Here is a 15265-nt window from a genome sequence, read left to right as displayed (position 1 = left end):
TTTGCAGGCTCATGGCAGACGGGCGGCTTTGCAGGCTCATGGCAGACGGGCGGCCTTGCAGGCTCATGGCAGACGGGCGGCCTTGCAGGCTCCGGGCAGACGGATGACTCAGGCGGCACTGGGCAACGGATGACTCAGGCGGCACTGGGCAGACGGATGACTCAGGCGGCACTGGGCAGACGGATGACTCAGGCGGCACTGGGCAGACGGATGACTCAGGCGGCACTGGGCAGACGGATGACTCAGGCGGCACTGGGCAGACGGGCAGCTCTGACGGCACTGGGCAGACGGGCAGCTCTGACGATGCTTGGCAGACGGGCATCTGACGGTGCTTGGCAGACTGGCAGCTCTGACGGCTCGGGCAAACTGGCAGCTCTGACGGCTCGGGGCAGACGGCAGCTCGGGGCAGACGGGCAGCTCTGACGGCTCAGGACAGACTGGCAGCTCTGACGGCTCGGGCAGACTGGCAGCTCTGACGGCTCGGGGCAGACTGGCAGCTCTGACGGCTCGGGCAGACTGGCAGCTCTGATGGCTCGGGGCAGACTGGCAGCTCTGAGCTCGGGCAGACTGGCAGCTCTGACGGCTCGGGCAGACTGGCAGCTCTGACGGCTCGGGGCAGACTGGCAGCTCTGGCCGGCTGAGACGCACTATAGGCCTGGTGCGTGGTGCCGGAACTGGAGGTACCGGGCTGGGGACACGCACCTGAAGGCTAGTGCGGGGAGATGAAACAGGGCATACTGGACCCTGGATAAGCACATTAGGCCTAGTGCGTGGTGCCGGCACTGGTGGTACCGGGCTGGAGACACGCATCTCAAGGCTAGTGCGGGGAGAAGGAACAGGGCATACTGGACCCTGGATAAGCACCTTAGGCCTAGTGCGTGGTGCCGGCACTGGTGGTACCGGGCTGGGACACGCATCTCAAGGCTAGTGCGGGAGAAGGAACAGGGCTACTGGACCCTGGAGACGCACCTTAGACCTAGTGCGTGGTGCTGGAACTGGTGGTACCGGGCTGGAGCGGAAAGGTACTCAGGAGGTGCAGGACTAGGGAGGCACACAGGAGACCTGGTTCGTGGGACTGTCATTCCCAGACGGTTAGCAAGCAACTCAGGACGAGCCTGGAGAACTGACTCAGGTAACATCACCTCCCGCACACGCTCTGTCGGGTGGATGTCGTGCCTCACGCACCAACACAGCAGCTTCCTCCTTTCACTCTCCTCCAAACTCCTCAATAAATCCTTAACAGTCTCTGTATTATTTCCATTGCTCACCTCCAGTATTAGCACACTTGGCTCTGGTTCCCTCCTTTCACGCTGCTTGGTCCTTCTTGGTGGGGTCATTCTGTCACGATCGACCATGGGAGAGAGAGAGGACCAAGGCGCAGCGTGTAAAAAATACATCTTCTCTTTATTAGAAGATAACCATCGAAGCAAAAACAACAAATAGATGACCGTGAAGCTCTAACCGACAAAATGCAAACATGCAACCTTGACACAGACCTAGACATAGAACAGAACTAGACAACTATACTAAACATAAACCCAACTACTCTAATACCCAACACCCCCTTTTCCATATAACCACCCGAAACGAGACAAAACACAAACATTCCCCATGTCACACCCTGACCTAACTAAAATAATAAAGAAAACAAAGATAACTAAGGCCAGGGTGTGACAGTAGTATCTAGAGTTAACATTTGTTATGCCATTGGATGAGGTAATGGTTCTGTGCTATGAAGTACCAGGAACGAGATTAGAACCTCGTCTTAGGGACCAAACTGAACGATAATTTATAGCGACTGCTATCTGGCTATGGGATACACCTCTCTCTCAAGTAAAAGTCTTTCTTTCTGAACAGTTCCTAAGATCTGTGGTTCGTCATGTAAGTTGAGAGGGGTGTATCTTGGCTATAAAAGATCTTTGTACTTTTCTGTTGACACTTTCAATGGTTCATTAGAGATAGCGCATCATTGAAAGTCAAAGGCTATTGCAAAGCTCTTATTATTAAAGATGTAGTTTAAGTATAACTCTGACTGGTGTGTGAAGTTTGTAACTCTCCTCATTTGGTAAAGCAGAAATATGCCACTACAGTCCTCATGAGAGCCAGTTTCATCATAGCGCTTGATGGTTTTTGCGACTGAACTGGAAGAAACTTTCAAAGTTCTTGAAGTTTTCCAGATTGACTGACCTTCTTAAAGTAATGATGGACTGTATTTTCTCTTTGCTTATTTGAGCTGTACTTGTCATAATGTGGCTTGTTCTTTTACCAAATAGGGCTATCTTCTGTATACCACCCCTACCATATCACAACACAACTGATTGGCTCAAACACATTAAGAAGGAAATAAATTCCACTAATTAACTATAAACAAGGCACATCTGTTAATTGAAATGCATTTCAGGTGACTACCTCATTAAGCTGGTTGAGAGAATGCCAATAGTGTGCAAAGCTGTCATCAAGGCAAAGGGTGGCTACTTTGAAGAATCCAAAATATAAAATATATTTTGATTTGTTTAACACTTTTTTGGTTAATACATGATTCCATATGTGTTATTTCATAGTTTTGACGTCTTCTACAATGCAGAAAATAGAAAAAATAAAGAAAAACCATTGAATGAGTAGGTGTGTCCAAACTTTTGACTGGTACTGCATGTTTTCCTGCATGGTATTGTATTTTATGATGTTATAGCCAACCAAGAAATGTTCTCTGAGTACAATACAGTCAGCGAGATCAATCAGTAAACCTTGAGCTGGCAATGAATGGTTTCTCAGTGAAGCCTTAGAGAACAGAAAACTAATGAAGAGACTGCAATATCTGTGAATGTGGACTATCTGACTTTGATCCTTCCCCAGACTTCAAAACTCACTCACTAACTTCAGCTCTGAAGTGCTGACAAGATTCACATCCTTTGATTTATCATGTATAATTCATGTGCTGTAATTAGTAATAGTGATGGTTGTATGTCTCGAAAAACCAGTGGCGACCCGTCATTCAGGGCAGGTGGGGCAGGCTTGTGTAACGACTCCCACCGAAGGTGGCTCCCCTTCCTGTTTGGGTGGCGCTCGGCGGTCGTCGTCACCGGCCTACTAGCTGCTATTGACTTTTCCTCCCCCTCCCTTTTTGTTTAGTGGTTACACCTGTTTGTGGTTAGGGTGATTAGTGGGGCTTTATTATCCAGCAGCCCGGCCTGCTGGGTGTGCGGGATTGTTGTGTGTACAGTTAGTACATTGTTGTGTGTCACGGTTCGTGTACGTTGTGTCTTGTGATTTCGTGTTCTCACTTTATGTGGTGGAGCATTACTTTTAGAGTAGCGTCGTGTTTCACCCGTGTTGGGAATTAAATTGGAACGCTACTCTGAACTCTCTGTCTCCTGCGTCTGACTCCTTCATCCACTACACCCCGGGCATTACAGCTTGCATGTTATTTTGGCATTAATACGTGTCACATATCAGTTTGCAAACAATGTAAAATATATATATATATATATATTAACATTGAGTTAATAAAGTCGCATGGTGGGGCAGCCAGTGGAAAATAAGGAGCGTAGGTGTTGGCAATGTTCTCTAGTTGTGGCATGATTAGCTCAGTGTTCTGTCACTCGTGGGGACACTCGTCACCACCAAGTCTAAGGGTAGAACTTGAAAATTCAAGCCCCTTGGGTGCTGCCATAGAGTTACATTAGAAGTGCCCATCCAAGAAGGCTTCAAGGTCATTGGCCACAGATAAAATTACAGTAGCCTTGATTGGACTGATCATGTCAACATCATACTTTCAAAATCTTAGCTAGCAGTCATCTTCACGAATCAAGTTGACAATCTACTGGCAAATGCTTTTTAATCCTTTTCTTATGAAGAGAAATAATGAAGAGAAATTACAGATAAAACATATCGGCGCTCATCGGCGCTGTTGCGCCTTCGTCTGTGTGAGTGGACCATTTCAGTTTGTCCGTGATGAGTACGCTGAGGAACTTAAAACTTTCCACCTTCTCCACTGCTCTCCCGTCGATGTGGATAGGGGTGTGCTTCCTCTGCTGTTTCCTGAAGTCCACGATCATCTCCTTTGTTTTGTTGACGTTGAGTGAGAGGTTGTTTTCCTGACACCACACTCTGAGTGCCCTCACCTCTTCCCTATAGGTTGTCTCGTTATTGTTGGTGATCAAGCCTACTACTGTTGTGTTGTCAAATTTGATGATCGAGTTGGAGGCGTGCATGGCCACGCAGTCATGGGTGAACAGGGAGTACAGGAGGGGGCTGACCGCACACCCTTGTGGGGCCCCAGTGTTGAGGATCAGCGAAGTGGAGGTGTTGTTTCCTACCTTCACCACCTGTGGGCGGCCGTTCAGGAAGTCCAGGACCTATTCGCACAGGGCAGGGTAGAGACCCAGGGCCTCAAGCTTAATTATGAGCTTGGAGGGTACTATGGTGTTGAATGCTGAGCTGTAGTCAATGAACAGCATTCTTACATTGGTATTCCTCTTGTCCAGATGGGATAGGGCAGTGTGCAGTGTGATGGCGATTGCATCATCTGTGGACCTATTGGGGCAGTATGCAAATTGCAGTGGGTCTAGGGTGACAGGTAAGGTGGAGGTGATAGGATCCTTGACTAGCCTCTCAAAGCACTTCATGATGACAGAAGTGAGTGCTACGGGGCGATAGTCATTCAGTTGTTACCTCTGCCTTCTTGGGTACAGGAACAATGGTGGCCATCTTGAAGCATGTGGGGACAGCAGACTGGGATAGGGAGAGATTGAATATGTCCGTAAACACACCAGCCAGCTGGTCTGCGCATGCTCTGAGGCCATGGCTAGGGATGCCGTTTGGGCCGGCAGCCTTGCAAGGGTTAACACGTCTAAATGTCTTACTCACATCGGCCCCGGAGAAGGAGAGCCCACAGTCCTTGGTAGTGGGCCACGTCAGTGGCACTGTGTTATACTCAAATCGGCAAAAAAGGTGTTTAGTTTGTCTGGAAGCAAGGCGTCGGTGTCCGTGACGTGACTGATTTTCTTTTTGTATTCCGTGATTGTCTCGTGTCCGAGTCATTGAATTGTGACTCCACTTTGTCCCTACTGACATTTCGCTTGTTTGATTGCCTTGCGGAGGGAATAACTACACTGTTTGTATTCAAACATATTCCCGGTTTTCTTTTTCATGGTTAACTGCGTTGTTTCTCGTTTTCAGTTTTGCGCCAATGCCGCCATCTATCCACGGTTTCTGGTTAGGGTAGGTTTTAATAGTCACAGTGGGTACAACATCTCCTATGCACTTCCTTATAAACTCACTCACCGAATCAGCGTATAAATCTATATTATTCTCTGAGGCTACCCGGAACATGTCCCAGTCTGCGTGATCAAAACAATCTTGAAGGGTGGATTCCAATTGGTCAGACCAGTGTTGAATGGTCCTTGTCACTGGTGCATCCTGTTTGAGGGTCTGCCTATAGGAGGGGAGAAGCCAAATGGAGTCGTGGTCAGATTTGCCGAAAGGAGGGCGGGGAAGGGCCTTGTATGCATCGCGGAAGTAAGAGTAGCAGTGATCCAGTATTTTGCCAGCCCGGGTACTACGATCCATATGCTGATAGAATTTAGGTAGCCTTGCTTTCAAGTTTGCTTTGTTAAAATCCCCAGCTACAATAAATGAAGCCTCAGGATATATGGTTTCCAGTTTGCATAGAGTCCAGTGGTGTTCCTTGAGTGCCGTCGTGGTATCGGCTTAAGGGGAGATATACATGGCTGTGACAATAACCGACGAGAATTCTCTTGGGAGAAAATACTGTCGGCATTTGATGGTAAGGAATTCTATGTCAGGTGAACAGAAGGACTTGAGTTCCTGTATGTTGTTACAATTACACCATGAATTAATCATGAAACATACACCCCCGCCCTTCTTCTTCCCGGAGAGATGTTTATTCCCGTCGACGCAACGCACAAAGAATCCAGGTGGCTGTACCGACTCCGACTGCATGTCCCCAGGGAGCCATGTTTCAGTGAAACAGAGTATACAATCCAGGATGTCTCTTTGGAAAGCAACCCTTGCTCAAATTTCGTCTACCTTGTTATCTAGAGACTGGACATTAGCGAGTAATATACTCAGAAGCGGTGGGTGGTGTGCGCGCCCTCAAAGTCTGACCAGAAGACCGCTCCGTTTACCTCTTCTGCGTCGACATTGTTTTGGGTCAGCCTCTGGAATCAGTTTGAATGCCTTGGGTGGTTCGAACAAAGGATCCGCTTCGGGAAATTCGTATTCCTGGTCGTAGTGCTGCTGCTGCATACATGATGTAATATGCCAGGGAGGTATGTATACTGTAGCTAAGAAAGTAATACTAAGTGTATGTTGTTTAGTAAGCTATTAGTACCCCATGTGCCTCACCCTAATAATGTGGTATATTTCCCCATCTTAATGCCGCCTACTGTTCTGACTTGGTGGTGCACATTTAGCCTATAAGCTGTTTTAGAAAAATGTAATCATTGAATATTGTAAGAGCTTTCATTGTCTGCTTATATGCCCCCTTTATTTATCCTACGGTTGTGACTTGGTGTACAGGGAGAACACTGTAAGAACGGCCCATGTTCTGAATTCTGTCCCTGTACTTTTCAAAAGTGCTAAACAAATAGTTATATTGACTACGTCCGTCCTAGCTCGCTCATTAATGTCTTGATCGAAATAACGGATTGCCTCTTATCCGCTTGTCATCCCTTTATGCCATAGTGTGTACATTGTCATTAGAAACAACATTTGTTTAATTAAGCAAGTCAGACATGTTTTTTTTAAAGGCAGTAAATGAGGTTGAATTAACTGTTTCGCTGCCAGACAAGGCTCTGCTGATAGCCAGGTGTAGCAGTGGTAAGATGTTGAAACTGCTGTTGGGACAGCTTTATGTAAGGCCCTAAAAGTTTGTGGGCACCGTTTGTCACCGTTATAGTGCAATTAATGTAATGTTTAGTGTTGTGTTGTGTAGTGGCTTTGCTGGCATGCATCCCACTTTTTTTTTTTGCCCCACCAAGATTTACATGTTAAAATCGCGACTGCATAAACTCGCAGAAAGTATAATAATGTCTGTATTCAGCAGGAAAAAACAATCCCCAAATAGTTAACATTGATACCCATCTCTCCTTCATCTAACAATGTTTTGGAGATGTTTGATGTGCATATTTTGGCAAGTGAAGTCCCCCCCACCCTTCCCACCTGCACAGTGCGCACAAGGACTGGGGCCAGCCAGAAATTAGGGGATTTCTATATGGTGGCATGGGAGAAAGAGAGGGAGAAACTAGCAGGCATGATGCATGGCCCAGTGATTGCTTCTTCATCACTCTGTAAGGACTGCTTAAGACCTCATTTTCTTAATTCCCCATTGTCTTGCCCAATAGAGAAATTCTGCTGGATTTTCATTGGCTGTTGGGGTAAACACTCGAGTTGTATCCCAAAAAGCACACTGTTCCTTATGTAATGCACTAGTTTTGACCAGGGGCAATAGGGCTCTGGTCAAAAGTAGTGTACTTCAAAGGGAATAGGGTGCCGTATGGGATGCGTACTAAGACTATAGACAGGGCTTATTAACTGGGTGGCTCAGTGAGTCATCTGTTTTGAGCCGCTGTTTTCGTTGCAGTCTCTAAACTGAGCTGGTAAACTGGTAATTTTCAGAGAAGGTAGTTGAATTACTGTAGCTGCTTCCAGTAGGCATGCATGGATTTGCCTCTGGAAAAGGGCCTGTCAATCTTCAAAGACCAAAATAATAACCAAGAGAGAGGGAGTTACTTAAGACTAAATAAATCCCTGGGGTTTGCAAATCAGAGCACTGAGATTAAATAAATAAAAATAAATTAAACAAAAATCAACCATAAGAACAAACAAAATTGTTTGTGGGAGATTGTATTGACCGATAACAAGGAGGAAAATTCTAATTTTACAAATCAATACATGCAGCAGAGCATCAAGCCCTGTCTGATTTCTGTTAAACTAACCGAATGTACAAACACATAAATGGATGTTTGAATTTGTTTTAATTTGAATGATTCAAAGGCCTAATTTGTGTTTTGTTGTGTGAAATTCTTTGTTTAACTGCACAAAACAGTGTGAATGTGTACATGTGAGTTTGCGCTTTTTTGTGTTAGAGCGTGCATGTATGTCTTAGAGAGCGAGCAGCTCCGCAGTACTACAACAGGAGATGGAGAGAGTTGAAAAGATGTTCAGGGGGCATTAGAGCCCTCTCATGCCCCCAGTATACCCTGCGTGTAACATACCTTGTGATTGGTCCATGTGTCCCAGGGTCTCGATCTGCTCCACCAGGTCGTTGGAGTTCCACTGACTCATCCCCAGGAGGATGGCACTCTTCCCATCCAGGACATCTGCTGGAACACAAAGACACACAGGAAGGAGGGTTACAATCTGTCTGCTGGAACACAAAGACACACAGGGAGGAGGGTTACAATCTGTCTGCTGGGACACACAGACACACAGGGAGGAGGGTTACAATCTGTCTGCTGGGACACATTTCAGACCATCGCGAGGAGTTACAATCTGTCTGCCTGCGGACCATGCAGGACACACAGCGACAGCATATAGAATCTACTGGACACAAACACAAGGGACAGCAGATGAAGAATCTACTGGACACAATACACACAGGGACAGCAGATAGAATCTACTGGGACACATACAACACAGGACAGCAGAAGAATCTACTGGGACACATACACACAGGACAAGCAATAAATCTACTGGGACACAGATAACAGAGAGTGGGGTTAAGATGAACAGTTGCCACACAAAAAATCCATATTTGATTCTGTCAATACAGGACATTTCATACAGTTTATTCTGTCCTTTGCTAACTTTCCCAGTTTAACCAAACCAGCCACAGCAGGTGTGGAAAGAGGACTACATCAATGACACACGCGGGTGTAACTACACAATCAGAGGATTAACAGACCCCATTGGACCGTCATCAGAGCCAGTTGAAGAGACAGCGTGATGCTAATATATACAAGAAGCCATGGTGCCTGCGCGCTGCGGCGAGCATACAGTAGCCATGGTCAGAGGGTTGTCTCTGGCTGAAACGGTCGCTCTGGCATGCTGCAGTCACAGTACCGATGGAATGGCCGAGATGTGGTTGTCTGGTGACGTGCGCGCGGTTGCTCTGGGCTGCTGGCGAGTTCAAGTACAGTAGTGGTCAGAGGGTTGTCTGCTGTGACGTCGGCGTCGATCGGCTCTCGAGTCACAGGTAAAGCGTAGGGTCATGCAGTGGTTGATCTTCTGGTACGGTCGCGCTCTGGGCTGCTGCAGGTCACAGTACCATGGTACAGAGTGGTTGTCGGTCTGCTGGACGGTCGCTGGCGGGCTGCTGGCAGTCACAGTACCATGGTCAGAGTGGTTGTCTGTCTGTGAACGGTGCGCTCTGGGCTGCTGCATCAGCACAGTACCATGGTCAGAGTGGTTGTTCTGCTGTGACGGTCGCTTCTGGGCTGCTGCACGTCACAGTACCAGAATGATGTTCCATGTCGAGTGAGTTGTCTGCCTGTTGGGACGCCGCGCGGTCTGGCTGGTGCTGCAGTGCACAGTACCAGTCAGTCCAGATCAAGTTGTACTCATGCGTAACGTGCGCAGTCTGGGCTGCTGACAGTCGACAGTTACCGATGGTCAGCATGGTGTCTGCTGTGACGGCCTTCGGCTGCGCTAGTCACAGTACCATGGCGAGTGGTTGTCTGCTGTGACGGTCGCTCTGGGCTGCTGCAGTCACAGTACCATGGTCAGAGTGGTTTCGCTGTGACGTCGGGTCTGTGCTGGGCTTGCAGTCACAGTACCAGGTCAGAGGTTGTCTGCTGTGACGGTCGCTCTGGGCTGCTGCAGTCACAGTACCATGGTCAGATTGTGCTCAGTCCCATGGCTGGCTTATAGAGAGCAGCAGATGACACACCATGTCCAATACACTGCTCTCTCTCTCGCTCTCTCACACACACTCGACATGCTTGGCATCTCAGAGTGTCTGTGACACTGTTTCTGCCAGGCCTGTCCACTACGATCACACTGGGAGCCTACTGGTCACTGTCTGTCTCTTCAGCCCTTTAATCTTCCTTCTCTTTCTTTCTCTGTCTTTCCTGTCAACACACACATGCAAACACAAACATGTGTAGATGCATTTCAAACAAATTTACATAGGTATGCAAATCTGTAACATTAACATGTGTAGATGCAGACAACACATACACACACATTTCAGCATCCAGATCCAACAACACCCTGCAGGAGTCGAGAAAGGCCAGAGTTAAGAACGGAAGAGTTATTTCCAGAGAGCAGCGCTGATGAGAGCAGCTTACAGCCACAACGGGAAGAACAACAACTGTGAGGTGAAACATGTTTAAAGTAGAGAGAAGAACACAACTGTGAGGTGGAAACATGTTTAAAGTAGAGAGAAAAAACAACGACTGTGAGGTGGAAACATGTTTAAAATAGAGAGAAGAACACACACGACTGTGAGGTGTGAAACATGTTAAAGTAGAGAGAAAATACAACGCCTGTGAGGTGTGAAACATGTTTAAAAGTAGAGAGAAGAACACAACGACTGGTGAGGAATCAATGTTTAAAGTAGAGAGAAGAACACAAACGACTGTGAGGGTGAAACATGTTTAAAGTAGAGAGAAGAACACAACGACTGTGAGGTGGAATCATGTTTAAAGTAGAGAGAAGAAAACAAACGACTGTGAGGTGGAACATGTTTAAAGTAGAGAGAAGAACACAACCCGTGGTTTAGAAACATGTTTAAAGTAGAGAGAAGAACACAACGATCTGTAAGGTGGAATCATGTTTAAAGTAGAGAGAAGAACACAAGCTGTGAGGTGTGAAACATGTTTAAAGTAGAGAGAAGACACAACGACTGTGAGGTGTGAAACATGTTTAAAGTAAGAGAGAAGAAACAACGCCTGTGAGGTGGAACATGTTTAAAGTAGAGAGAAAAGAACACAACGACTGTGAGGTGGAAACATGTTTAAAGTAGAGAGAAGAACACAACGATTGTGAGGTGAAACATGTTTAAAGTAGAGAGAAGAACACAACGACTGTGAGGTGGAACATGTTTAAAGTAGAGAGAAGAACAAACGACTGTGAGGTGGAACGGTTTAAAGTAGAGACAGAAACACAACGACTGTGAGGTGGAACATTTAAAGTAGAAGAGAAGAACACAACGACTGTGAGGTGGAAACGTTTAAAGTAGAGAGAAGAACCAACGACTGTGAGGTGGAAACGTTTTAAAGTAGAGAGAAAGAACACAACGACTGTGAGGAAACGTGTTTAAAGTAGAGAGAAGAACACAACGACTGTGAGGTGAAACGTGTTTAAAGTAGAGAGAAGAACACAACGACTGTGAGGTGGAAACGTTTAAAGTAGAAGAAGAACGACTGTGAGGTGAAACGTGTTTAAATAGAGAGAAGAGCACACAACTGTGAGGTGTGAAACATGTTTAAAGTAGAGAGAAGAACACAACGTGGAGGTGGAAACATGTTTAAATAGAGAGAAGAACACAACGACTGAAGGTTGAAACATGTTAATAAGTAGAGAGAAGAAACACAACGACTGTGTGAGGTGGAATCATGTTTAAAGTAGAGAGAAACACAACGACTGTGAGGTGGAAACGTGTTTAAAGTAGAGACAAGAACACAACGAACTGTGAGGTGAAAACATTTTAAAGTAGAGAGAAGAACACAACGACTGTGAGGGAAACGTGTTTAAAGTAGAGAGAAGAACACAACGACTGTGAGGTGGAAACGTGTTTAAAGTAGAGAGAAGAACACAACGACTGTGAGTGAAAACGTGTTTAAAGTAGAGAAGAACACAACGACTGTGAGGTGGAAACGTGTTTAAATAGTAGAGAGAGAACAACAACGACTGTGAGGTGGAAACGTTTAAAGTAGAGAGAAGAACACACTGTGAAGGTGGAAACGTGTAAAAGTAGAGAGAAAAGACACAACAACTGTGAGGTGTGAAACATGTTTAAAGTAAGAGAAGAAACACAACGACTGTGAGGTGGAAACATGTTTAAAGTAGAGAGAAGAACACAACGACTGTAGGTGGAAACGGTTTAAAGTAGAGACAAAACACAACGACTGTGGAGGTGGAAACATTTAAAGTAGAGAGAAGAACAACACAACGATGAGTGGAAACGTGTTTAAAGTAGAGAGAAACACAACGACTGTGAGGGAAACGTAAGTAGAGAGAAGAACACAACGACTGTGAGGTGGAAACGTGTTTAAAGTAGAGAGAAAACACAACGACTGTGAGGTGAAACGTGTTTAAAGTAGAGAGAAGAACACAACGACTGTGAGGTGGAAACGTTTAAAGTAAGAGAAGAACACGACTGTGAGGTGGAAACGTGTTTAAAGTAGAGGAAAGAGCACAACAACTGTGAGGTGTGAAACATGTTAAAGTAGAGAGAAGAAACACACTGTGAGTGGAAACATGTTTAAAATAGAGAGAAGAACACAACGACTGTGAGGTGAAACATGTTTAAAGTAGAGAGAAGAACACAACGACTGTGAGGTGGAATCATGTTTAAAGTAGAGAAAGAACACAACGACTGTGAGTGGAAACGTGTTAAAGTAGAGAAAACACAACGACTGTGAGGTGAAACATTTAAAGTAGAGAGAAGAACACAACGATGTGAGGTGGAAACGTGTTTAAAGTAGAAGAAGAACACAACGACTGTGAGGTGGAAACGTGTTAAAGTAGAGAGAAGAACACAACGACTGTGAGGTGGAAACGTGTTTAAAGTAGAGAGAAGAACACAACGACTGGAGGTAAACTGTTTAAAGTAGAGAGAAAACACGACTGTGAGGTGGAACGTGTTAAAAGTAGAGAGAAAGAGCACAACAACTGTGAGGTGTGAAACATGTTTAAAGTAGAGAGAAGAACACAAACTGTGAGGTGGAAACATGTTTAAAAGAGAGAAGACCACGACTGTGAGTTGGAAACATTTAAAGTAGATGAGAAAGAACAGATACTAAAAACACACACGACTGTGAGGTGTGAAACGTGTTTTAAAGTAGAGAGAAGAACACAACGACTGTGAGGTGGAAACGTGTTTAAAGTAGAGAGAAAGAACCAACGACTGTGAGGTGGAAAACGTGTTTAAAGTAGAGAGAAAACACAACGACTGTGAGGTGGAAACGTTTAAAGTTAGAGAGAAGAACACGACTGTGAGGTGGAAACGTGTTTAAAGTAGAGAGAGAAGAGCACAACAACTGTGAGGTGTAAACATGTTTAAAGTAGAGAGAAAACACAACTGTGGTGGAAACATGTTAAAATAGAAAAAGAAACAACGACTGTTAGGTGAAACTGTTTAAAGTAGAGAGAAGAACACAACGACTGTGAGGTGAAAGCATGTTTTAAAAGTAGAGACAAGAACACAACGACTGTGAGTTGGAAACAGTTAAATTAAGACAAGAACACAAATGCCGTGAGGTTAACATTCTTTAAAGTAGAGAGAAGAACCCAACGCCTGTGAGGTGTGAAACATGTTCAAAGTAGAGAGAAGAACACAATGCCTGTGAGGTGTGAGACATGTTTAAAGTAGAGAGAAGAACACAATGCCTGTGAGGTGTGAGACATGTTTAAAGTAGAGAGAAGAACACAACAGAAAGCGTGGTGCTCCGAGCAGAGGAAAGGAGATTTCAGCTATGCAAACAGATCAAATATACAAGCAGCCAGAACCAGATAACACAGACTAACTAAAAGCCTCCACTGCCCTAGCCCAGCACCAAGAGGACCAGAAGGAAAGCCAAAATAAAGCAACATCTGATTCAGAGAAGGAATGAATGAAGGATGAGACTACCCTCCAACTGACAGCCCTAGATGAGAAATAAGAGAGTGGGAGGGATGCAGGAATGTCCTTCAACCAGACAGCACGGAGAGTTAGGGAGAGAAGAAAAGGAAGACATTGATTGTGTAGAGCAGGAGGTATATAGTCAGAACGGATGTAAACTCTGGACGACAATGATCACTATGTCAACAACATCATCCCAACATCATCCCGATGGCTCCCGTGTAGCACAGCGGTCTAAGGCACTACATCTCAGTGCTAGAGGTGTCACTACAGACACCCTGGTTCGAATCCAGGCTGTATCACAACCGGCCGTGATTGGGAGACACATAGGGCGGCTCACAATTGGCCCGGCATCGTCCAGATTTGGCCAGTGTAGGCCGTCATTGTAAAGTTAAAGTTGCCTAGTTAAATAAAGGTTACATTTTTTTATATTACATTTAAAAAATCATGGTTGCAAACAGGACAGCACAAAAATACCCACTGCAGCCTAGCTACAGCGTACGATGATGGTTATTTATTTAGTGTGTTTTTTTAGGGGGTAGATAGATTGCAGACAGATTGTGGCTTCCATCAATGTAATTGTCTGCATCAGTTCCAATCCCCCATATACTTTTTTGTAAATACAGTACATACAGCATATATTGTTTTTAATATATGTTCATTTATTATGTTCCCCTACCCTATCATCCCTCCTCTGACTGGAGTAAACTAATGGACAACGACTTAGGCTTCTACTTCTAGCTTATACAGTGCATTCAGAAAGTATTCAGACCCCTTGACTTTTTCCAAATTTTGTTACGTTACCGCCTTATTCTAAAATGGATTACATTTTTTAAAATCCTCATCAATCTACACACAATACCCAATAATGACAAGGCAAAAACAGGTTTTTAGAAATGTGTGTAATGATGATGCTGTTTAATCAGCTTCTTGATATAATACACCTGTCAGGTGGATGGGTTATCTTGGCAAAGGAGAAATGCTGACTAACAGTCTCTTGACCATAGCATGGGTCAAGAGACAACAAACAATTACATGGAAAACCAGTGGCATGGTGTCTGTTGGCTGTGTTTCAATTTCAAGTAAAATATCAAAATATAGAGTCGCACACTCCATATATAAACTCCCAGTAATTTATTGAGTATTTACCAACGTTTCGGCATCACTGTGGCTTCTTCAAAACGTTGGTAAATACCCAATAAATTACTGGGAGTTTATATATGGAGTGTGCGACTCTCTATATTTTGATAGTTTACTTGAAATTGAAACACAGCCAACAGACACCATGCCACTGGTTTAATTGTTTGTTGTCTCTTGACCCATGCTATGGTCAAGAGACTGTCAGTCAGCGTTTCCCCTTTGCCAAGATAACCCATCCACCTGGAATGGAGAGCACTCACTCAGAATGATGGGAGATTTTCATAGCTTGTGAAATATACAGAGTCATTGGTAAAGGGG

At 45.1% G+C, this 15265-nt stretch overlaps 1 protein-coding gene across 1 annotated transcript in view; it reads right to left on the bottom strand.

Moving 5' to 3' along the window:
* Window positions 1-15265, bottom strand: part of LOC111982690 (membrane-associated phosphatidylinositol transfer protein 3) — a 139243-nt gene that overhangs the window by 90817 nt on the left and 33161 nt on the right. Inside the window, 1 exon segment of the mRNA XM_070434150.1 lies at window positions 8238-8345. Coding sequence (XP_070290251.1) covers window positions 8238-8345 — 108 coding nt within the window.

The sequence above is a fragment of the Salvelinus sp. IW2-2015 genome, linkage group LG22 (genome assembly GCF_002910315.2).
Source record: "Salvelinus sp. IW2-2015 linkage group LG22, ASM291031v2, whole genome shotgun sequence".
Taxonomy (NCBI): Eukaryota; Metazoa; Chordata; class Actinopteri; order Salmoniformes; family Salmonidae; genus Salvelinus; species Salvelinus sp. IW2-2015.
The sequence above is the reverse complement of the archived record's forward strand: the minus strand, read 5'-3'. Positions and strand labels throughout refer to the sequence as shown.